We start from the raw sequence: 24,345 nt of genomic DNA on the forward strand, positions 1-24,345 counted from the left end.
GCTCAGTTGGTAAAGAATCTGCCTGCAATGTGGGAGACCTGGGTTTGATCCCTGGGTTGGGAAGATCCTCTAGAGAAGGGAAAGGCTGCCCACTCCAGTATTCTGGCCTGGAGAATTCCATGAACTAGTCCACGGGGTCTCAAAAATCAGACACAACTGAGCAACTTTAACTTCACTTCAGTGCCTTGATTGTGGTGATGATATCATGTCATTTGCATTTATCCAAACTCATCAAATAGTACCCACTAAATATGTGCAGTTCTTTCTAAATCAGTTATACCTCACCAAAGCAATTAAAGTATTCTTTTGATTTTTTCAACCATACAAAATGCAGTGGTGCTGACTGTTGTAAAACAATGTGAATGTATTTAATGTCATTTAACTTTATACCTAAAAACTTTTTTTTTCTTTTTTATTTAGCCATGCCCTGCAACATGCAGGATCTTAGTTCCCCAACAAGGGACTGAACTCATGACCCCTGTCGTGGAAGTGTGGAATCTTAACCACTGACATCCAGTAGGTCCCTAAAAATGGTTAAAAAGGTAAATTTTGTGTCATGTGTATTTTAGCTGCTCGGTCATGTCCAACTCTTTGCGACCCCATGACTGTAGCCCTGTCAGGCTCCTCTGTCCATGGGATTCACCAGGCAAGAATACTGGATACTGGAGTGGGTTGCCATGCCCTCCTCCAGGGGATCTTTCCAGCCCAGGGATCAAACTCAGGTCTCCAGCATTGCAGGTGGATTCTTTACCCTCTGAGCCACCAGGGAAAAAAGCAAAAAAAAAGTATTGAAAAGTGTAAAAATGTAACATGTATGGAACAAAACTGGTGACTTGCCAGGTTTGACCTGTGGGTTCTAGTTTATTGACCCCTGCTAGACAACAAACTCTTCAACAAGAGGGATGGTTTTAGGATCTTTCCTGTGCCCCTACATATAGTCAATTTGCAAAATAAAGCACCAATCATACAGAAACAATGTGAGTGAGAGTATTTATCTCTTAGGACTTATCTGAACTGGAAACCCGATTTCAAATTTATTTTCATGGACCTTCAGTTAATTGGCACCCATTAGCCTCTAAGTGGAGACTTTTAGAGAAAACGTCAAAAAACTATCAGAATTTCCTGTCACTCACTCAAGACTCCTGATAGATTCCGTAAAAGCCAATGTTCAGTCCTTTCTCATTCCTTTATATAGATTCAAATTTTCATCTGGTATATTTTTTTCTTCATTTAAAGAACTTCCTTTAGTATTTCTTATAGTAGGTTATGAACATTCTCAGCTTTTGTTTTCAGAAGGCTGTAACATAAAACCTGGTACCCAAGAGGATTTAAGTACACTTACTTATTAATTAATCCCCTTCATGGATCACAGCCTTGTCATGGCAAAAGAAAACCAACCCTGAATATTCACTGGCAGGACTGATGCTGAAGCTGAAGTTCCAATACTTTGGCCACCTGATGGGAGGAGCCGACTCAGTGGAAAAGACTGTGATGCTGGGAACGACTGAGGGCAGGAGGAGAAGGGGACGTTAGAGGATGAGATGGTTGGATGGCATCACCGACTCAATGGACATGAATCTGAGCAAACTCCGGGAGACAGTGAAGGACGGGGAGTCTGGCGTGCTGCAGTCCATGGGGTTGCAAAGAGTCGGACATGACAGAGACTGAACAACAACATTTAATTAATGAATAATGAAGACTTACAAAACATTACCCTGTCACTCTTCTGGTGACTTCAGAGGGTCTCAGGAACTCCTGGGCAACTAGAGATTCTGGGACTGACTGGCTGATGTTGCTGAGGTCTCTAGATTTCCGGGTGTGTGTGTGTGGGGGCATCAGGACCTTCTGAAGAATGTGGGCTCCCTCAACCAGGCTGACTGTTAGGTTTGGAGCCTCAGTTCTAGAGGAGGGAGCTACCAGAGGTAGCTGTGAGTTCTGCTGCCCAGATGAAGTGCTGGCCCTGGTGCCTGGCTTATTTGAAGGCCAGCGTCACATACTCGCTGCTCTGGGTCTGTCTGGGCACCCAGGAAGGGGTCCCAGCTGTCCCCTGGTGGGGGACATGGCAGGTCACCTGGGAATAGGTGACCTCCTGCGGGTCTGCAGCTTCAGAGGCCTGAGGAAGGAAGGGAGAATATGAGATGGGGTTGTGACAGGAGGCGTCCAAGGGACAGTCTAGGGGAGGAAGCCCTCACCTGTCCATTCACCCAGCCAGCTGCCTCTGGGTGTCTCTCTTTCCTCTCAGCATCTAGAGGGAAAGGGGAGGTTGTTATGGACCGTGTATCTGTGTCCCCACTCCCCCTTCCCCCAGATTCATCTGCTGCAGTGGGGACCTGCACGTGATGGTGTTTGGAGATGGTGCCCCTGGGAGGAACTGAGGTTTTGATGGGGTCCTGAGGGTGGGATTCTCATGTTGAGCCAGAGCTCTAGCTCACTCTCTCTGCCAGGAGAGGTGACCATCTTCAAGAGAACCCTCACTGGGAACTAAATCCCAGCACCTACATCTCAGACCTCCCAGCCTCCAGAATTGTCAGAAATGAATGCTGGATGTTTGAAGCACCTGGTCTATGGTGTTCTGTTACAGCAGCTCGAACAGACAAAGAGAGGGTCATTTCTTAAAAAACTGAAGTACTGTTGAATGTACAATATAAGTTACAGGTATACAGTATAATGATATACAGTTTTAAAAGGTTAAACTCTGTTTATAGTTATGATAAAATATTGCTATATTCCCCATTTTGTTGTTGGGGCATTTGGGATCTTTTTTTTTTCCCCCTAGTTGTGGCATGTGGGATCTAGTTCCTTGACCAGGGATCAAACCTGTACCCCCTGCATTGGGAATGTGGAGTCTTAGCCACTGGACTACCAGAGAAGTCCCATCCTTGTAGATTATTTTATACCTACTAGTTTGCACCTCTTAATCCCCTACCCCTTAATTGCCCCTCCCCTCCCCATTGGTCACTGCTAGTTTGTTCTCTATATCTGTAATTTTAAACACAACATTATAGCCTCAATATTTCTCTTTGTCACTAGAGGTGTTTCCTAAACAATTTTTTAAATGGCTACGTTAGTTGTAGCATCGTGTATAGTTTATATCTTCTGTTTTATGACACCATTTTGGTATATGGGTTATATACTGTTTTATGACATTGTTTTGTAGTATTGTAAATAATGCCATGGTGACTATGTTGTGAATCCGTGTATCCTTCCACCAGCAGCTTAAGAGAGTGTTTACATCTCATCTTCCCCGATTGAATTTTCTCATTTTTTCATCTTTGATAATGAAAAGCGACACAGCAACAACAACAACAACAATCTCGTGAACATAACAAGGAGAGGGTCATGTTTTCGGGAGGGTGGCTGTCGATTCCCTCCAGCCCTGTCGTCTGGAAGGCAGTTACCACAGTCACAGCGTGAACAAGCAAAACAGCCCACCCCTTATTGCTTCTCGACCCCTCAGCCCCTCCTCCTCCCCCAGCAAGTGCCCCGCCCCATTTCCCCAGTGGGATTTGCGTCCCAGGGATCTCTGCACAGGCTCCCCCTCCTGCTGTCAAGAACCTACTATTTTTGGCTTTGCGCAGACAGTAGAGGATGAGGAAGACGAGGAAGACTAGGAGCAGGAGACCCACGGCCACCGGGACACCGATCCAGATGCCTAGGCGTATGTCTTGGGAGGCTCGGTTGCCAGACGGGGCTGCAAAGACGACATAGTGCTGGAGCAGGCACCCTGTGTAAAGAGCCTTCACACACAGCATGGTTTCTGAGTATTTCCTCAGACCCCACCACAATCCCCAAGCTCAGAATTGCTGACCCCGTTTCTTAGAAAAGGAATGAGCTTTGACCACCTCGTTTGCTTGCTGCATGAAGTCATAGATAACAGAGCACTTGGAGGGATGTCTTTGGAGGTCCAGTGCTGAAGACTTCGCCTTCAATGCAGGGGGTGCTTGTCCCATCCCTGATGGAGGAGCTAGGATCCCACATATCTCATGGCCAACCCCCCACCAAAAAAAAAAAAAAACATAAAACAGAAGCAACATTGTAACAAATCCAATAAAGATTTAAAAGAGAAGCCACTCAGAAATGGAAATTTGTATCCTTATAGAGACCAGCACATGATGACACACAGATCAACCCCCCGCCACCTGTGTTTTCCTGTGGCCCTCGAGCTCAGAATAGACTTACATTTAAAAACTGTAATCCAATAATAATAATAATAATAATAATAAAAAGAAAGAATGAAATTTGCGACAAGTGCAAATGAACTGAAATTCAAGCTTCAGTGCCTGTATCTATCGTTTCATCAGAGCTCGACCTCGGCTCACTTGCTTCTGCATATTGTCAGTGGCTGCTTTTGTGCACAGGGTCAGAGTTGAGCAGTTGAGAAAGAGACCAGCTATCCAGCCACTGAGTAACTGGCCTATTACAGGAAATATTTACTGACTGCTGGCGCAGAGGAAGCACAGCTCAGAAAAGAGCCAGCGGTGGTGAATCAAGAATATGGTGTTAGCCAAGCTCAGGGGAGGGCTCATTCCAAGAACTGACTTGAGCCATCATATGGAAATGTGTAGGAAAAGTATGCATTTCATTACACAAAAGCAACCATGGACAACAAAAAGAATTCTTTCTGTGTTGGCTAGATTCCAATACAGAAAAAAAATATATGTTTTTAAAAACAAATAGGCTGTGAGGTGGATAGAGCACACGTTTCACACCCCCATCCCCCCACCCCGCCCCCAGTTTTCCAATCAAGTTTCTATCCATCTCATAGGTGATAGGGCCCAAATGGGGTCTCATTGATAAGGCAGCTCATTATGTCGACCTCACAAACAAAGAATAAAGTTTCACAGCGATCTGTGAGACTGACCAAATTGCCCATATGGCACCCTGTTATCTCACTGGCGCCCATCTTCTCAAAGCTGCGAGATCACCAGATTCCAGACCTCTGGCTACATGACCATCCCTTCAGAGAATTTTTCATTGGTGGGGTATAAAAGGACTCCGTAAGAAAGGGAGGAGGCTGGTTCTCCTTAAGAGCCAGTCACCCCTCTTTTCCCTCTAATAAATTTCCTTTTCTTGCCTGACTGCCTGGTTCACTCTCTTTTTCTCTGCACTCGCCTTAATTCTGGTGCTGAAACCCAGGAGGGAAGATCCGCTGCAGCTGGGTGGGCTCTTCTCCCAAGCCCACCTCCGGTGGTCCCCTCTTTTGCCAAGAAACTGAGACGAGCTCTGGGATGGGACCCTCCACTTGCCTTGCTGGACTGACATCCACATACCGGCCCTGCTTTTCATCCATCGGTTACAAGGGTGAGTGAAACCCCATCCCCTCGGATCCTCTCTCTCTCTCCCCCCATGGCCCTCGGGCCCTCGGCCTTGTGCCCCGTCTGACTTTGAAATAGGGGACGCCCATTTCAAAGCAGACTGTTATTACTCTCTGAGAAAGTCCTGAGAACCGGGGCACCTTTTCTCTTGGACCTTGCTTTCTCCTCGTTTTCCTCTTGCCCTTGTCTAACCTCTAGGAGGGCATGGTCAACTCAAGAGCAAGGAGTCCAAGAGCAAACCCTTCCTCTTGAGGACCCCTCCAGTTTTGGAAGCTCCTTATAGGCATCTGTCTATGAATGGCCCCCCCAATACACACACACTCATGCACACACACACACACAGTACAGACTCCGAGAGATGTCTTGGGACAGGAAGCAAGTTCATACCACTGCTGCTGCTAAGTCGCTTTAGTCATGTCTGACTCTGTGCAACCCCATAGATGGCAGCCCACCAGGCTCCCCCATCCCTGGGATTCTCCAGGCAAGAACACTGGAGTGGGTTGCCATTTCCTTCTCCAATGCATGAAAGTGAAAAGGGAAAGTGAAGTTGCTCAGTCGTGTCCGACTCTTCGATACCCCATGGACTGCAGCCTACCAGGCTCCTCTGCCCATGGGATTTTCCAGGCAAGACTACTGGAGTGGGGTGCCATTGCCTTCACCTAAGTTCATACTAAATTCTTCTCAAGACATAAGAAAGAAGTGACAGTGGTCACAACCACTGCCTTAATCCAACAGTCCTTAATCCTGTACAGAGTTTGCGTCTACATCCCTGAAGGAAATGAGGCTCAGAGGAGGGGAAAGACATTGACAGGGAATTTGTTGTAGGAACAGCTCTCATAATCTGTGTGTACTCAGTGCAGTCTAGGGATGAAGTCACCAGAGAACAAGGTTATCTGATCATCTGGATTATTCTGAGCTGATATTGAGAGACTAACCCTTCTGGGAGAGAGCTCCGTGGAAAATGAAAGTGAAAGTGAAGTCATGTCCAACTCTTAGTGACCCCATGGACTGTAGCCTACCAGGCTTCTCCGCCCATGGGATTTTCGAGGCAAGAATACTGGAGTGGGTTGCTATTTCCTTCTCCAGGGGATCTTCTCCACCCAGGGAATGAAACCAGGTCTCCCGCATTGTAGGCAGACGCTTTACTGTCTGAGCCACCAGGGAAGTCCAGAATATTGTCAATTATGCATCACTGATAAATGGTATTTATGGATCCTATTGGCTTTATCTGCAATCTGTAGACTGTCTAATCTTCTTTCCCTTAGGGAGAGCAGCCCTACCTGCTATATCTCTGTTTTCCATGCCCCAAGACATCAGAAGCCTTCTTAAAAAGCTGGCCCCGTCTGTAGTAAGCCCTGTTCCACTCCAGGTCAGAGAGAAGGGAATATAGAATCTCTTTTCAGTTTTCCGCCTAAACTCACTCACCAGTTGAATGTCTGGGCTGTGTGCTGCTGGGAGAGTCAGTAGTTCCTGAAAACAGAGGTGAAGTGGGAGAGGTCTTTCTTATTTCCGCTCAGTCAGGCTCTCACCTCCCAGAGTCCCAGGGACCCACACGACCCGTCCCCAGCCCGTCCCTCAGAGATGTGAGTCTAAGCTGATGGCGCTCACACACCCCCGTCTTGTGGTCCTCTTCCCCAGCCAGTGCTTTAACCGCACAGAGTCAGCCCCAAGGTGGGGAGCAGGTGGGTGGTCTGGGCTTCTTCCTCACCTTCAGCCTGAAGCTGCAGTGGGTCACTGGGCTGAGACCACACGTAGGGATATTCGTGGAAGGCACCGTAGCATCTGTAGGTCCCCGCCTGTGTGGAGGAGACTGGATTCAAGAGGAAGATGGTCTGGCGTCCTCCGTCGTGGGGGACGGAGCTTTGGTTCTGGGTGACGTGATCTCCATCTTCTTTGGTGAGGATAAATACATCATAGTTGATTTTGGAGACACACTGCAACTTCACAGTCTCCCCCAGAGCCACCACTGTGCCAGCCATGCTGGAGAGGGAGGGCTTATCATAAGCTCCTGAGAAAGAAGGAAGTTCAGCGATGAAGGGAAGGGTCACGTAGGCACTGTCCCTTTTTGTCCCCTGGGAGCAGACGTGGCTCTGGTCTCTCTCCCCTCCTCGCCCCCTCCCCCTTGAGGAAGTCTCTCGGCATCATCCCTGAGACCTCCCCAAGGACAAGGCTTGGTCCTCCTGCTTCCTGTCCCCTAATCCTGGTCCTTCCCTCGGCAGAGGGGTCAGTCCCGGCTCCACTGCTTCTGTGCTCCCCTCACCGGTCATCACCAGCTGCAGGGGGTCACTGAACTGGGACCAGCGGCCTCCTCTCTGATAGGAGCAGTGGTACAGCCCTGTCTTGTCTGTTGTAAGCTCTGTGAAATTCAAAGCGTTGGTCTTTCTGGACGTGATCTGTTCCTCTTCGTACATGGGCTCAGGACTTCCCACTCTTGATATCCTGTACCCCTCAGCTTGTTTATGTCCTTGACACAGGAGGGTCACAGGACTCTTAGCTGGAACTGTGGATCCAGGCAGAGCTGTGATACGAGGCTGGGGGAGAGTTCCTAGAACACAGGGAACAGGTAATAGACACACAAGCGTTTCTCCCTCCACCCTTCTGTTTCTCCCCCTCTTACAGCCCCCGCTCTAAAGTCTGAGTCCCCTCTTTCCAGCGGCCAAGAGACCTGATACCTGGCTTAAACCCTGCTGGGTCCTCAGGAGTATCACACAGAACACTCACCCTTCTGTGCCCAAGTGCTCTGGCTCAGACACAACCCTAGAAAGAAACACTCGGTGAGAACAGTCCCGCCTTAAAGAACCACCAGCCCTGCCCTCCTTAGCCGTCTATTTGTACCTAACCCTCTCTCCCAGACTGACCAAGACAGAGCAGCGAGGGAGGAACCATGGACATGATCCCGCGTTCAGGCTGCCCACCAGCTTCAGCCCTGCTCCTCTGATGAAGGGCACACTGCTCCGTCGAGTGACCCACACTTACAGGAAGCTGTGCAGTTGCTTTCGGTTCTCAGCCCTGTAGTGAAGGCAGTTCACATCCTCTTCCTCCTGGGTTGGGAGTGGGGCATACAGACGTAGCTGACACCATGAAGATGTTGATCTGAATTCTCCTCTGTGGGCTTACTGGGTCATGGCTGGGCAGAGAGAACCATGGTGTCAGGTTGAAACTTCAGAGGCCCGTGGCTCAGGAGGGCTTCCCTTATGACTGAGGAGACGACTGAAGGTTCCAACTCAGAGCAAGAGGTTGTTGTTGTTCAGTCACTCAGTCGTGTCTGACTCTTTGAGACCCCATGGGCTGCAGCATGCCAGGCCTCCCTGTCCATCAGTGTCTCCCAGAGTTTGCTCCCACTCATGTCCATTGCGGTGAGACAGGGCTTTCTTTCCTCTGACACTGTGGAAAATAGACATATCCATGTCTACCTATCATCATCTGTCATTTTACTGTCTACTTATTTATCATCTACCATCTATCAATCATGCATTTATTATCTATCCATCATTTACTATCATCTACCTAGCCACCATTTATTTATCTAATTCTACCATCTATCTATGGCCTTCTGTGGTGGCTCGTGGTGAAGCATTGCCTGCAATGCAGAGGACATGGGTTCTATCCGTGGGTCTGGAAGATCCCCTGGAGGAGGCAATAGCAACACTCTGCAATATTCTTGCCTGGAGAATCCCATGGACAGAGGAGCCTGGTGGGCTACAGTCCATGGTCGCAAAGAGTCTGACATGACTTAGTGACTAAAGAACAGAAACAACAATCACTTATCTATATCTACATCTAGACGTGAGTTATCCATTAATAATCTGTGTGTTATCTATCTACCATCTATCCATTCTCTACTGTCTATCAAGCAATCATCTATTATTTTATTTTTATTTTAAATATCCAGTTATTTGTGTGTATATCTGACCGCACCAGGTCTTACTTGTGGCCCATAGGGTCTTTAGTTGCAGCAGGTGAACTCTTAGCTGCCGCAGGTGGGATCTAGTTCCCTGACCAGAAACCAAGCCCAGGTCCCCTGAATTGGGAGCAAGGAGTCTCATCTACTGGACCACCAAGGAATTCCCTATTTTTATTTATATATTTTTAAAATTTAAATTTGTTTATTTTAATTAGAGGCTAATTACTTTACAATATTGTATTGGTTTTGCCATATATCAACATGAATCTGCCACGGGTGTACACATGTTCCCAATCCTGATCCCCCCTCCCACCTCCCTCCCCGTACCATCCCTCTGGGTCATCCCAGTGCACCAGCCCCAAGCATCCTGTATCCTGTGTCAAACAGGATATCAAAAGTGGACTGGCGATTTGTTTCTTATATGATATTACACATGCTTCAATGCCATTCTCCCAAATCATCCCACTCTCTCCCTCTCCCACAGAGTCCAAAACACTGTTCTATACATCAGTGTCTCTTTTGCTGTCTTGTATACAGGGTTATGGTTACCATCTTTCTAAATTCCATATATATGCGTTAGTATAGTACTGGTGTTTTTCTTTCTGGCTTACTTCACTCTGTATAATAGGCTCCAGTTTCATCCACCTCATTAGAACTGATTCAAATGTATTCTTTTTAATGGCTGAGTAATACTCTATTGTGTATATGTACCACAGCTTTCTTATCCATTCATCTGCTGATGGACATCTAGGTTGCTTTCATGTCCTGGCTATTATAAACAGTGCTGCGATGAACATTGGGGTACACGTGTCTCTTTCCCTTCTGCTTTCCTCAGTGTGTATGCCCAGCAGTGGGATTGCTGAGTTGTATGGCAGTTCTATTTCCAGTTTTTTAAGGAATCTCTACACTGTTCTCCATAGTGGCTGAACGAGTTTGCATTCCCACCAACAGTGTAAGAGGGTTCCCTTTTCTCCACACCCTCTCCAGCATTTATTGCTTGTAGACTTTTGGATCGCAGCCATTCTGACTGGTGTGAAACGGTGCCTCATTGTGGTTTTGATTTGCATTTCTCTGATAATGAGTGATGTTGAGCATCTTTTGATGTGTTTGTTATCCATCTGTATGTCTTTTTTGGAGAAATGTCTATTTAGTTCTTTGGCCCATTTTTTGATTGAGTCGTTTATTTTTCTGGAATTGAGCTGCAGGAGTTGCTTGTATATTTTTGAGATTAGTTGTTTGTCAGTTGCTTCATTTGCTATTATTTTCTCCCATTCTGAAGGCTGTCTTTTCACCTTGCTTATAGTTTCTTTTGTTGTGCAGAAGCTTTTAATTTTAATTAGATCCCATTTGTTTATTTTTGCTTTTATTTCCAATATTCTGGGAGGTAGGTCATAGAGGATCCTGCTGTGATTTACGTTGGAGAGTGTTTTGCCTATGTTTGCCTCCTCTAGGAATTTTATAGTTTCTGGTCTTACGTTTAGATCTGTAATCCATTTTGAGTTTATTTTTGTGTATGGTGTTAGAAAGTGTTCTAGTTTCATTCTTTTACAAGTGGTTGACCAGTTTTCCCAGCACCACTTGTTAAAGAGATTGTCTTTAATCCATTGTATATTCTTGCCTCCTTTGTCAAAGATAAGGTGTCCATAGGTGTGTGGGTTTATCTCTGGGCTTTCTGTTTTGTGCCATTGATCTATATTTCTATCTTTGTGCCAGTACCATACTGTCTTGATGACTGTGGCTTTATAGTAGAGCCTGAAGTCAGGCAGGTTGATTCTGAAAATAGACTATTTTATGTACTTATTTAATTTTGGCCATGCCCTGTGGCATGTGAGATCTTAGTGCCCCTGCCAAGGATTGACCCATGCCCCCTGCATTGGAAGCACAGATCTTAACCACTGGACCACCAGGGAAGTCCCTATCCATTGTTTATACGTATCATTTTTCGCTTACTTATCTATCTATCTGTCAATATCTAATGTCCTCTATCTTTGTATCATTTCTCTCCCTCCTCACACCTCTTTCCCTCCATCCAGGGCATCGAAAGGGAATCCCGAGAACACCCCCATCACTGCTTTCTAGGAGAACCATCTCCAGATGCTTTGTTTAGCTTGTCTTTGCTCTCAAGTTACTTGGACTCAACGGTTTGGAGGAAAGATTCTGAGAGAGGATCACTGAGTTCTAAAACCCACTGTCTGTTTTTGCATGGCCTCAGGATTTTTAAATGACTGAAAAAAAAAAAGAAAGAAAATTAGCATTTTGTAACCCATGAAATGAGTTAAAATTCACACTTTGCTTTTTCAAACTAAGTTTCAGAGGATTATGGCCTTGCTCATAAGGTCATACATCACCGCTCCTGCTTTTGTGCTGTATGTGCGCTCAGTCAGGTCTGACCCTTTGTGTGACCCGTGGACTGTAGCCCAGCAGGCTCCTCTCTGTCCATGGGAATTCCCAGGCAAGAATACTGGAGTGGGTTGGCAGTTCTTTCTCCAGGGAGTCTTCTTGACCTAGGTATTGAATCTGGGTCTTTCCCATCTCCTGCATGGGCAGGTGGTTTCTTCAGCCCTAGTGCTCCTTGGGAAGCCCTATGAGAGCACAACTGAGTGCCTGCAAAGAGAGCGAATGGCTCACCATATACTTACCGCTTTTCAGAACTCAGCTGTCATTTAGAACATGACAGGGACACCTAGCCGACTCTGAGAAGGCATTCAGAGAAAACACCCAAGGAAAGTTAGGTCTATGCTGACACAGAGAAAGAGGTAAGGAACAGGCAGAAGGAGGGGACATTGGTGAGGGAACAGCAGCCAATGGCAGCCAGCTGAGTCGAGTCTTGGGGCAGAGGTGAGACTGAAGAGCACGTGATCAGTTAGTGTCTCTGTTTTTCTGTGAGGTATCCACGGAGGTTTAAGTGCAAGGGTATTTGTTATTTACTTAAACAGCTTGGAGGTAAGAAGTCGCCAAACTATTTCCTCAGCTCAAGTATAAGAGGGGGTGAGTTAGCCTTTCTGCGATTCTGTTGTTTTAGTCTCATGCTTTGAAAGCTGTTTCTTCTCAGAAACAAAAACCCAAACCCCCAAACCCAAAGAGGAACAGTTGCTAACATCACAATCATCTGTGTAATTTAATTCTCCAAACCAACCAACAAATATGAATGTTCATGCTTTTATACTTGCTTTCTTCTTCTGCTGCTGCTAAGTCACTTCAGTCCTGTCCGACTCTGTGCAACCCCATAGACGGCAGCCCACCAGGCTCCCCCATCCTTGGGATTCTCCTGGCAAGAACACTAGAGTGGGCTGCCATTTCCTTCTCCAATGCATGAAAGTGAAAAGTGAAAGTGACGTCGCTCAGTTGTGTCCAACCCTCAGCGACCCCATGGACCGCAGCCTACCAGGGTCCTCCATCCATGGGGTTTTCCAGGCAAGAGTACTGGAGTGGGGTACCATCATCTTCTCCACTTGCTTTCTAGAATTTTTAAATTCTACAAAGAGTCAGACACGCCTGAGTGACTTTTACTTTCACAAGGGCTATATTGAAGAAAAAAAATCAGCATTTCTAGCCCTAGACCCATTTGCCACCCAGCAAGAACAACCACTCTAAGGAATGTACACATTACACATAAGCAAAGTTTATTAAGTATCATCTCTGTTTGAATCACATCCTGTTCTAAATTGAAAAGAGTGTTAAACATTTATTCCCAGGTACTTCCCTGGCAGTCCAGTGGTTAAGACTTTGTCTCCCAATGTGGGGGCTGTGGGTTCAATGCCTGGTCGGGGACCTACGATCCAACATACTTCGTGGCCAAAAAACCAAAACGTAAAACAGAAGCAAAATTGTAACAAATTCAATAAAGACTTAAATATTAAAGCAAAACAAAAAACCTGCTTGTTTCAAAGTCTCTCCTGTGAGACAGTGCATAAAAGCAAGGATTTCTGGCTCAAAGATCAGACTCAGTGATCTCCAGGAGGCACGGTGAGTAACAGCCTTCTAATGATAGTTTTGCAGAGCTACCCAGAACCTCCATGTCAAAAGGGACACTGCCCCACTCCAGTACTCTTGCCTGGAAAATCCCATGGACAGAGGAGCCTGGTGGGCTGCAGTCCATGGGGTCTCGAAGAGTCAGACACGACTGAGCAACTTCCCTTTTACTTTTCACTTTCATGCATTGGAGAAGGAAATGGCAACCCACTCCAGTGTTCTTGCCTGGAGAATCCCAGGGACGGGAAGGTCTGGTGGGCTGTCGTCTATGGGGTCACACAGAGTCGAACACGACTGAAGTGACTTAGCAGCAGCAGCAGCAGATGTGGTGAAATTAAGGGTCTTGGGTGGGAGCTTATCGCAGGTTGTCATGGGGGGGGTGCCCCATGTAGTCACGGGTCTTTTTTATATATAATTTTATTTTTATTTATTTATTCATTTGGTTGCTGCTCACAGGCTTAGGTGCTTTGCAGCCTGTGGGATCTTAGTTCCCTGACTGGGCATCAAACACACATCCCCTGCATCGCAGGGCAGATTCTTAACCACTGGACCACCGGCAGGTCCCCATAAGTGTTCGTTAAAAGGGAAGCAGGAGGGTGGGGGTGTGTGAGGCAAGAAGGGAGGAAGGAAGCAGAGGTCAGAGAGGAGAAGAGGCGCTCCCCTCCTGGGTCTGGAGGACGGAGCTCCACGACAGGGAGCACAGGCAGAGTCTAGAAGCTCGAAAAGGCAAGGACACCAACGGGAAAGTAGCAAGTAGTGCAGGCTTGGGGACAGGGTTTAGATTTCTGCTCTCTAGAACTGAAAGAGTTCACATTGGGCTGCTCTCGTCCACGGTGCCTCTGGTATGTTGTTTCAGGTTCGACAGGAAGCGAGTACACTGCTGCATCGGATGGGTGACCCAGCCAGGGCCCTGGAACTGCCGCCCCCACAAGTGAGCACAGTGCTTTGATGCCAGCAGAGGGTCATCGGTGCTTGTCAGTCCACTGGGGCGGGGGCTCATCTGACTTCACTGAGGGACCCCCCTGGCTGCACCAGGCTTCAGCCAACAGGACGACCATGACCAGGAGAAGCAGGGCAGCCAGGCTCAGGCGGACTTGAGTCTCCACGGAAGGATGCCAAGCCGTAGGCGCTGAGAGAGAGGAGGTAGAAGGGCTGATTCCCGTTGGTGGTTGTTGATTAGTCACTCAGCTGTGTCCTTGTGACCCCATGGACTGTGGCCCCCCAGGCTCCTCCATCCATGGGATTTCCCAGGCAAGGGTATTGAGTGAGTTGCCACGCCCTTCTCCAGGGCATCTTCCTGACCTGGGGATTGAACCTGGATCTCCTACTTGGCAGGTAAATTCTTTACCACTGAGCTACCAGGGAAGCTGTCCATGCCTCTAAAGGATCCTAAAACTCAAGCTCATTTCTGCAGACCTCTGGACCTGGTGGGAAGCCCACCCAGCCCACTCCCTCGGGGTAAGCATTAAACACCTTTCTTTCCTCCTGTCATTATGGGCGCTGTGCTGATACTGGACTTCTGGGGTCAAGAAAGACAGGACTGGGGTGCTGGAGGCTGCCAGTCCCTGCCCAGAGCCTGGCCTGCTCCTCGCTCAGTATCTCCTGTGATTTGACCATTCCTGCAGCAGCAGACACGCTGGCCTCTGTTACCCGTGGGCTCCTGAACGGGTCTCTACGTCTGGGTCTTGGCCCAGGGCTGGTTCCTCTGCATGTCCTGTGCTCTCTACAAGGATCACCCCTCTGATTTCATCCCATTGTTTGTTAAAAATACTCCCATGAGGGACTTGCTTGTTGAGACCTCTTCTAAATCACTAGCCCCTTCTGTCAGTCTTGTTCTGTTACACTGTGTGACTCTGTTTTTCCCAACCAGTCATTATGTGACACATTTTTATTCTAACAAAAATGAAAATACATATAACACATGTATTAATATAGTCTATGTAAATATTTTTCTGCAAAGCATATATGATATTTAATAAGTTACATATATATAAAATACATATATATGCATGGAGTTGCCTGTAGCTCAAACAGTAAAGAATCTGCCTGCTCTGCAGGAGACCGGGGTTCAATCCCTGGGTCAGGAAGATCCTCTGGAGAAGAGAATGGCAACCCACTCCAGTGTTGTTGCCTGGGAAATCCCATGGACAGAGGAGCCTGGTGGGCTACAGTTTGTGGGGTCACAGAGTCGGACACGACTGAGCAACTAACACACACGTATATCCATATAATATATAACATATACATCTGCATCCATGCAGTTAACACTCGAGGTCAGAGAGAAGGGAACACAGAATCTCTTCTCAGTTTTGCACCTAAACTCAGTTACTCACCAGTTGAATGTCTGGGCTGTGTGCTGCTGGGAGAGTCAGTAGTTCCTGAAAAGAGAGGTGAAGTGGGAGAGGTCTTCCTTATTTCTGCTCAGTCAGGCTCTCACCTCCCAGAGTCCCAGGGACCCACATGGCCTGTCCCCGGCCCATCCCTCAGAGATGTGTGTCTAAGCCGGTGGCACTCACACACGCCTCCTCTTGCGATCCTTTTCCCCAGCCAGTGCTTTAACCGCACACAGTCAGCCCCAAGGCGGGGAGCAGGTGGGTGGACTGGGCTTCTTCCTCACCTTCGACCTGAAGGTGCAGTGGGTCACTGGGCTGAGACCACACGTAGGGGTTGTCGTGGAAGGCACCGTAGCATCTGTAGGTCCCCGCCTGTGTGGAGGAGACTGGATTCAAGAGGAAGATGGTCTGGCGTCCTCCGTCCTGGGGGGTGTAGCTTTGGTTCTGGGTGATGGGATCTCCATCTTCTTTGGTGAGGATAAATACATCGTGGTTGATTTTGGAGAAACATTGCAACTTCACAGTCTCCCCTGGAGCCACCACTGTGCCAACCACGCTGGAGAGGGAGGGCTTGGAATAAGCTCCTGAGAAAGAAGGAAGTTCAGTGATGAAGGGAAGGGTCACGTAGGCACTGTCCCTTTTTGTCCCTGGGAGCAGACGTGGCTCTGGTCTCTCTCCCGTCCTCGCCCCGCTCACCCTTGAGGAAGTCTCTCGGCATCATCCCTGAGACCTCCCCAAGAACAAGGCTTGGTCCTCCTGCTTCCTGTCCCCGAAGCCTGGTCCTTCCCTCGGCAGAGGGGTCAGTCCCGGCTCCACTGCCTCTGTGGCCCCCTCACCGGTCATCACCAGCTGCAGGGGGTCACTGAACTGGGACCTGCGGCCTCCTCTCTGATAGGAGCAGTGGTACAGCCCTGTCTTGTCTGTTGTAACCTCTGCAATACTCAAATTGTTGGTCTTCCTGGACATGATCTGTTCCTCTTTGTCCATGGGCTCAGGACTTCCCACTCTTGATATCCTGTACCCCTCAGCTTGTTTAGGTCCTTGACACAGGAGGGTCACAGGACTCTTAGCTGGAACTGTGGATCCAGGCAGAGCTGTGATATGAGGCGGGGGGAGATTTCCTAGAACAGAGGGAACAGGTAATAGACACACAAGCGTTTCTCCCTCCACCCTTCTGTTTCTCCCCCTCTTACAGCCCCCGCTCTAAAGTCTGAGTCCCCTCTTTCCAGCGGCCAAGAGACCTGATACCTGGCTTAAACCCTGCTGGGTCCTCAGGAGTATCACACAGAACACTCACCCTTCTGTGCCCAAGTGCTCTGGCTCAGACACAACCCTAGAAAGAAACACCTGGTGAGAACAGCCCCGCCTTAAAGAACCACCAGCCCTGCCCTCCTTAGCCGTCTATTTGTACCTAACCCTCTCTCCCCGACTGACCAAGACAGAGCAGCGAGGGAGGAACCATGGACATGATCCCGCGTTCAGGCGGCCCACCAGGCTCAGCCCCGCTCCTCTGATGAAGGGCACACTGCTCCGTCGAGTGACCCACACTTACAGGAAGCTGTGCAGTTGCTTTCAGTTCTCAGCCCTGTAGTGAAGGCAGTTCACATCCTCTTCCTCCTGTGTTGGGAGTGGGGCATACAGACATCGCTGACACCATGAAGACACTGAACTGAACTTCTCCTCTGTGGGCATACTGGGTCATGGCTGGGGGGAGAGAACCATGGTGTCGGGGTTGAAACTTCAGAGGCCTGTGGCTCAGGAGGGCTTCCCTCAGGACTGAGGAGACGACTGAAGGTTCCAACTCAGAGCAAGAGGTTGTTGTTGTTGTTCACACTCAGTCGTGTCTGACTCTTAGAGACCCCATGGGCTGCAGCATGCCAGGCCTCCCTGTCCATCACTGTCTCCCAGAGTTTGCTCCCACTGGTGTCCATTGCGGTTAGACAGGGCTTTCTTTATTCTGATACTGTGGGGAATACACATATCCACGTCTATCTATCATTATCTGTCATTATATTGTCTACTTATTTATCATCTATCAATCATACATTTATTATCTATTGATCATTTATTATCATCTACCTGCTGCTCCTGCTGCTAAGTCGCTTCAGTCATGTCCCACTCTGTGCAACCCCATAGACGGCAGCCCACCAGGCTCCCCCGTCCCTGGGATTCTCCTGGCAAGAACACTGGAGTGGGTTGCCATTTCCTTCTCCAATGCATGAGAGGGAAAAGTGAAAGTGAAGTCGCTCAGTCGTGTCCAACCCTCAGCGACCCCATGGACTGCAGCCTACCAGGCTCCTCCATCCATGGGGTTTTCCAGGCAAGAGTACTGGAGTTGGGTACCATCATCTTCTCCACTTGCTTTCTAGAATTTTTAAATTCTACAAAGAATCAGTCACGCCTGAGTGACTTTTCCTTTCACAAGGGCTATATTGAAGGAAAAAAAATCAGCATTTCTAGCCCTAGACCCATTTGCCACCCAGCAAGAACAACCACTCTAAGGAATGTACACATTACACATAAGCAAAGTTTATTAAGTATCATCTCTGTTTGAATCACATCCTGTTCTAAATTGAAAAGAGTGTTAAACATTTATTCCCAGATACTTCCCTGGCAGTCCAGTGGTTAAGACTTTGTCTCCCAATGAGGAGGCTGTGGGTTCAATCCCTGGTCGGGGACCTACGATCCAACATACTTCGTGGCCAAAAAACCAAAACGTAAAACAGAAGCAAAATTGTAACAAATTCAATAAAGACTTAAATATTAAAGCAAAACAAAAAACCTGCTTGTTTCAAAGTCTCTCCTGTGAGACAGTGCATAAAAGCAAGGATTTCTGGCTCAAAGATCAGACTCAGTGATCTCCAGGAGGCAGGGTGAGTAACAGCCTTCTAGTGATAGTTTTGCAGAGCTACCCAGAACCTCCATGTCAAAAGGGACACTGCCCCACTCCAGTACCCTTGCCTGGAAAATCCCATGGATAGAGGAGCCTGGTAGGCTTCAGTCCATGGGGTCGTGAAGAGTCAGACACGACTGAGTGAGTTCCCTTTCACTTTTCACTTTCATGCATTGGAGAAGGAAATGGCAACCCACTCCAATGTTCCTGCCTGGAGAATCCCAGGGACGGGAAAGTCTGGTGGGCTGCCGTCTATGGGGTCACACAGAGTTGAACACGACTTAAGTGACTTAGCAGCAGCAGCAGCAGATGTGGTGAAATTAAGGGTCTTGGGTGGGAGCTTATCGCAGGTTGTCATGGGCAGGGGGTGGTGCCCCATGTAGTCATGGGTCTTTTTTAAATATAATTTTATTTTTATTTATTTATTCATTTGGTTGCTGCTCACAGGCTTAGGTGCTTTGCAGCCTGTGGGATCTTAGTTCCCCGACTGGGCATCAAACACACATCCCCTGCATCGCAGGGCAGATTCTTAACCACTGGACCACCGGCAGGTCCCCATAAGTGTTCGTCAAGAGGGAAGCAGGAGGGTGGGGGTGTGTGAGGCAAGAAGGGAGGAAGGAAGCAGAGGTCAGAGAGGAGAAGAGGCGCTCCCCTCCTGGGTCTGGAGGACGGAGCTCCACGACAGGGAGCACAGGCAGAGTCTAGAAGCTCGAAAAGGCAAGAACACCAACGGGAAAGTAGCAAGTAGTGCAGGCTTGGGGACAGGGTTTAGATTCTGCTCTCTAGAACTGAAAGAGAATTCACAGTGGGCTGCTCTCATCCACAGTGCCTCTGGTACGTTGTTCAGGTTCGACAGGAAGCGAGTACACTGCTGCATCGGATGGGTGACCCAGAGAGGGCCCTGGAACCGCCACCCCTACAGGTGAGCATAGTGCTTTGATGCCAGCGGAGGGTCATCGGCGCTTGTCAGTCCACTGGGGTGGGGGCTCATCTGACTTCACTGAGACACCCCCCTGGCTGCACCAGGCTTCAGCCAACAGGACGACCATGACCAGGAGAAGCAGGGCAGCCAGGCTCAGGCAGACTTGAGTCTCCACGGAAGGATGCCAAGCGCTAGGCGCTGAGAGGGTGGAGGTAGAATGGCCGATTCCCGTTGGTGGTTGTTGATTAGTCACTCAGCTGTGTCCTTGTGACCCCTTGGACTGTGGCCCACCAGGCTCCTCCGTCCATGGGATTTCCCAGGCAAGGGTATTGAGTGAGTTGCCATGCCTTTCTCCAGGGCATCTTCCTGACCTGGGGATTGAACCTGGGTCTCCTACTTGGCAGGTAAATTCTTTACCACTAGCTACCAGGGAAGCTGTCCATGCCTCTAAAGGATCCTAAAACTCAAGCTCATTTCTGTAGACCTCTGGACCTGGTGGTAAGTCTGCCCAGCCTACTCCCTCGGGGTAAGCATTAAACACCTTTCTTTCCTCCTGTCATTACGGGCGCTGTGCTGATACTGCACTTCTGGGGTCAAGAAAGACAGGACTGGGGTGCTGGAGGCTGCCAGTCCCTGGCCAGAGCCTGGCCTGCTCCTCGCTCAGTATCTCCTGTGATTTGACCATTCCCGCAGCAGACACGCTGGCCTCTGTTACCCATGGGCTCCTGAGCGTGTCTCTACCTCTGTGTCTTGGCCCAGGGCTGGTTCCTCTGCCTGTCCTGCACTGTCTACCAGGATCAGCCTTCTGATTTCATCCCAGTGTCTGTTAAAAATACAGCCACGAGGGACTTGCTTGTTGAGACCTCTTCTAAATCACTAGCCCCTTCTGTCAGTCTTGTTCTGTTACACTGTGTGACTCTGTTTTTCCCAACCAGTCATTATGTGACACATTTTTATTCTAACAAAAAATGGGGAGACCAGTATTTCGAGAAACTGATCCCAATTCTTTATTTTCCATGGTCTACTTTTATACACTGAGATGTTATACAAAAGTCACGTGGGGTCAGCAGTCCTGACTTTTATCAAAGTCAGGTGCTTCATACAAATGTATACAGAGGTCTTAGGGGTGTTACATCATCTTCTGGCCAGGGGGGCCTGCTGACAATTTACGACCCTCTCCTTGTGACAGCGGTCAGTCAATCAGGACACTTATTTCTCCAGGGCTGATTATTCTCAAAACAGACGCCACCCAAATAAAGTTACATTCCTACAGGGTGAGGGTGTAGTGGGTTTTAGCTAAGGAAAGAATTTACTTAGCCTAAGGTCTAACGTGATTAATATCAAAGGTTAATTCTATATATTCATTAATGTGTATAAGGGCAGGGGATGTGGAGACTTAGCAACAAACATTGGCTCAACAAATGAAAAACCCTTCACCAACACAATTTCTAATTAGCCCATTATACTTATACTAATAGTTTTCTAACTTCTCTAAAGAACCTGTTTTTAGAGGGTTTAAAGCATCTCGTGCCTCTCACGGTTGGGAGGCTGTGAGCAATCACATGTGGCCGGACAAGCCTGTCAGGCAGGCTAGAGAACCTTCAGAGGAGTTTGTAGGTTAAAACACTCATATCACGCCCAGGAATTATTATTAACTGGAGCTCTAAGTTAACTCCTTCTCCAAAAGAGGTGGTGGGGGACAGCCCCCCGTAAAGTCAGAGGTGTAGGTGAGCACAAAGTAGTAAAGTAGGCAGGCTCTGGTTATGGGGGTAGATGCTCGAGGAGTTCCAGGGGGACTCCTGAGGCTCGATCCCGCCTTTGCGTATGTCGAGCCTCCTTCCTCATGACCTTTGTCACGGGCGGAGTACCTCACTCTGGCCCCCAACAGAACACAGAATCTCTTCTCAGTTTTCCACCTAGACTCAGTTACTCACCAGTTGAGTGTCTGTGCTGTGTGGTGCTGGGAGAGTCAGTAGTTCCTGAAAACAGAGGTGAAGTGGGAGAGGTCTTCCTTATTTCTGCTGTCAGGCTCTCACCTCCCAGAGTCCCAGGGACCCACATGGCCCGTCCCCGGCCCATCCCTCAGAGATGTGTGTCTAAGCCGATGGTGCTCACACACCCTCCCTCTTATAGTCCTCTTCCCCAGCCAGTGCTTTAACCTCACAGAGTCAGCCCCCAGGGCGGGGAGCAGGTGGGTGGACTGGGCTTCTTCCTCACCTTCGACCTGAAGCTGCAGTGGGTCACTGGGCTGAGACCACACGTAGGGGTTGTCGAGGAAGGCGCTGTAGCATCTGTAGGTCCCCGCCTGTGTGGAGGAGACTGGATTCAAGAGGAAGATGGTCTGGCGTCCTCCGTCCTGGGGGGTGCAGCTTTGGTTCTGGGTGACGGGATCTCCATCTTCTTTGGTGAGGATGAATACATCATGGTTGATTTTGGAGAAACACTGCAACTTCACAGTCTCCCCTGGAGCCACCACTGTGCCAACCATGCTGGAGAGGGAGGGCTTGTCATAAGCTCCTGAGAAAGAAGGAAGTTCAACGATGAAAGGAAGGGTCACGTAGGCACTGTCCCTTTTTGTCCCCTGGGAGCAGACGTGGCTCTGGTCTCTCTCCCGTCCTCGTCCCCTCCCCCTTGAGGAAGTCTCTCGGCATCATCCCTGAGACCTCCCCAAGGACAAGGCTTGGTCCTCCTGCTTCCTGTCCCCGAAGCCTGGTCCTTCCCTCGGCAGAGGGGTCAGTCCCAGGTCCGCTGCCTCTGTGGCCCCCTCACCGGTCATCACCAGCTGCAGGGGGTCACTGAACTGGGACCAGCGGCCTCCTCTCTGATAGGAGCAGTGGTACAGCCCTGTCTTGTCTGTTGTAACCTCTGCAATACTCAAAGCGTTGGTCTTCCTGGGCGCGATTTCTTCCTCTTTGTCCATGGGCTCAGGACTTCCCACTCTTGATATCCTGTACCCCTCAGCTTGTTTAGGTCCTTGACACAGGAGGGTCACAGGACTCTTAGCTGGAACTGTGGATCCAGGCAGAGCTATGATATGAGGCGGGGGGAGATTTCCTAGAACACAGGGCACAGGTAATAGACACACAAGCGTTTCTCCCTCCACCCTTCTATTTCTCCCCCTCTTACAGCCCCCGCTCTAAAGTCTGAGTCCCCTCTTTCCAGGGGCCAAGAGACCTGATACCTGGCTTAAACCCTGCTGGGTCCTCAGGAGTATCACACAGAATACTCACCCTTCTGTGCCCAAGTGCTCTGGCTCAGACACAACCCTAGAAAGAAACACCCGGTGAGAACAGCCCCGCCTTAAAGAACCACCAGCCCTGCCCTCCTTAGCCGTCTATTTGTACCTAACCCTCTCTCCCCAACTGACCAAGACAGAGCAGCGAGGGAGGAACCATGGACATGATCCCGCGTTCAGGCTGCCCACCGGCCTCAGCCCTGCTCCTCTGATGAAGGGCACCCTGCTCTGTCGAGTGACCCACACTTACAGGAAGCTGTGCAGTTGTTTTCGGTTCTCAGCCCTGTAGTGAAGGCAGTTCACATCCTCTTCCTCCTGGGTTGGGAGTGGGGCATACAGACGTAGCTGACACCATGAAGACACTGAACTGAACTTCTCTGTGGCCAAAGTGGGTCATGGCTGGGGGGAGACAACCATGGTGTCGGGGTTGAAACTTCAGAGGCCTGTGGCTCAGGAGGGCTTCCCTCATGACTGAGGAGATGACTGAAGGTTCCAACTCAGAGCAAGAGGTTGTTGTTGTTCACACTCAGTCGTGTCTGACTCTTTGAGACCCCATGGGCTGCAGCATGCCAGGCTTCCCTGTCCATCACTGTCTCCCAGAGTTTGCTCCCTCTCGTGTCCATCGCAGTTAGACAGGGCTTTCTTTCTTCTGACACTGTGGGGAATACACATATCCACGTCTATCTATCATTATCTGTCATTTTATTGTCTACTTATTTATCATCTGTCATCTATCAATCATGCGTTTATTATCTATTGATCATTTATTATCATCTACCTGCTGCTCCTGCTGCTAAGTCGCTTCAGTCATGTCCGACTCTGTGCGACCCCAGAGACGGCAACCCACCAGGCTCCCCCATCCCTGGGATTCTCCAGGCAAGAATACTGGAGTGGTTTGCCATTTCCATCTAGCTACCATTTATTTGTCTAATTCTATCATCTATCTACAGACTTCCATGGTGGCTTGTGGTGAAGCATTGCCTGCAATGCAGAGGACATGGGTTCTATCCAGGGGTCGGGAAGATCCCCTGCAGCAGGAAATGGCAACCCACTCCAATGTTCTTGTCTGGAGAATCCCATGGACAGAGGAGCCTGGTGGGCTACAGCCCGTGGACTCAAAAAGAGTCCGACACTACTTAGGGACTAAACAACAGCAACAATAATCACTTATCTATATCTACATCTAGATGTCATTTATCTATTAATAATCTGTTTGTATCTATCTACCATCTATTCATTCTCTACTTTCTATCAAGCAATCATCTATTATTTTATTTTAAATATCCAGTTATTTGTGTGTTTATCTTACCACACCAGGTCTTAGCTGTGACCCACGGGATCTTCAGTTGCAGTAGGCGAACTCTTAGCTGTCCCAGGTGGGATCTAGTTCCCTGACCAGAGACCAAGCCCAGGTCCCCTGAATTGGGAGCAAGGCATCTCAGCTACTGGACCACGAAGGAATTCCCTATTTTTATTTTTAAGACAGCCTGGAATAGACTATTTTATTTATTTAACTTTGGCCATGCCCTGTGCCATGTGGGCTCTTAGTCCCCTGGCCAGGGTTGAACTCATGCCCTCTGCATTGGAAGCATGGAGTCTTAGCCACTCGACCACCAGGGAACTCCCTATCTATCGTTTATACATATCATTTTTCGCTTACTTATCTATCTATCTGTCAATACCTAATGTCCTCTATCTTTGTATCATTTCTCTCCCTCCTCCCACCTCTTTCCCTCCATCCAGGGCATTGAAAGGGAATCCCGAGAACACC

The 24,345-nt window shown here is 48.7% G+C and overlaps 2 protein-coding genes and 1 long non-coding RNA gene across 4 annotated transcripts; all 3 read right to left on the bottom strand.

Moving 5' to 3' along the window:
- Positions 1 to 1,662: 1,662 nt before the first annotated feature.
- LOC100336589 (leukocyte immunoglobulin-like receptor subfamily A member 5) lies at positions 1,663 to 8,440 on the bottom strand. Its single transcript, XM_024979395.2, has 9 exons — positions 8,433 to 8,440; positions 8,174 to 8,286; positions 8,037 to 8,072; positions 7,576 to 7,860; positions 7,024 to 7,323; positions 6,741 to 6,785; positions 3,560 to 3,691; positions 2,193 to 2,245; positions 1,663 to 2,113 (listed from the first exon to the last, which is right to left on the bottom strand). Exons 1-9 carry the CDS (start codon positions 8,438 to 8,440, stop codon positions 1,973 to 1,975), a joined length of 1,113 nt encoding a protein of 370 aa, XP_024835163.2. The 3' UTR covers positions 1,663 to 1,972.
- A 4,379-nt stretch (positions 8,441 to 12,819) lies between these two features.
- LOC100852077 (leukocyte immunoglobulin-like receptor subfamily A member 5) lies at positions 12,820 to 22,804 on the bottom strand. 2 transcript variants are annotated; one of them, XM_059877641.1, is made up of 6 exons: positions 22,707 to 22,804; positions 22,570 to 22,605; positions 22,109 to 22,393; positions 21,557 to 21,856; positions 15,525 to 15,569; positions 12,820 to 14,320 (listed from the first exon to the last, which is right to left on the bottom strand). In XM_059877641.1, exons 1-6 carry the CDS (start codon positions 22,738 to 22,740, stop codon positions 14,154 to 14,156), a joined length of 867 nt encoding a protein of 288 aa, XP_059733624.1. In that variant the 5' UTR covers positions 22,741 to 22,804; the 3' UTR covers positions 12,820 to 14,153. The 2 variants fall into 2 exon arrangements, with proteins under 2 accessions (XP_059733624.1, XP_059733625.1); XM_059877642.1 differs by lacking the exons at positions 12,820 to 14,320; positions 15,525 to 15,569 and adding exons at positions 20,325 to 20,606; positions 21,274 to 21,318.
- Positions 16,631 to 17,076, bottom strand: LOC132342883 (uncharacterized). The gene is made up of 3 exons (XR_009491462.1): positions 16,959 to 17,076; positions 16,773 to 16,857; positions 16,631 to 16,645 (listed from the first exon to the last, which is right to left on the bottom strand). It is a non-coding gene; the product is annotated as an uncharacterized lncRNA (long non-coding RNA).
- Positions 22,805 to 24,345: the final 1,541 nt, after the last annotated feature.

Source organism: Bos taurus, chromosome 18 (assembly GCF_002263795.3).
Source record: "Bos taurus isolate L1 Dominette 01449 registration number 42190680 breed Hereford chromosome 18, ARS-UCD2.0, whole genome shotgun sequence".
NCBI classification, from domain to species: domain Eukaryota; kingdom Metazoa; phylum Chordata; class Mammalia; order Artiodactyla; family Bovidae; genus Bos; species Bos taurus.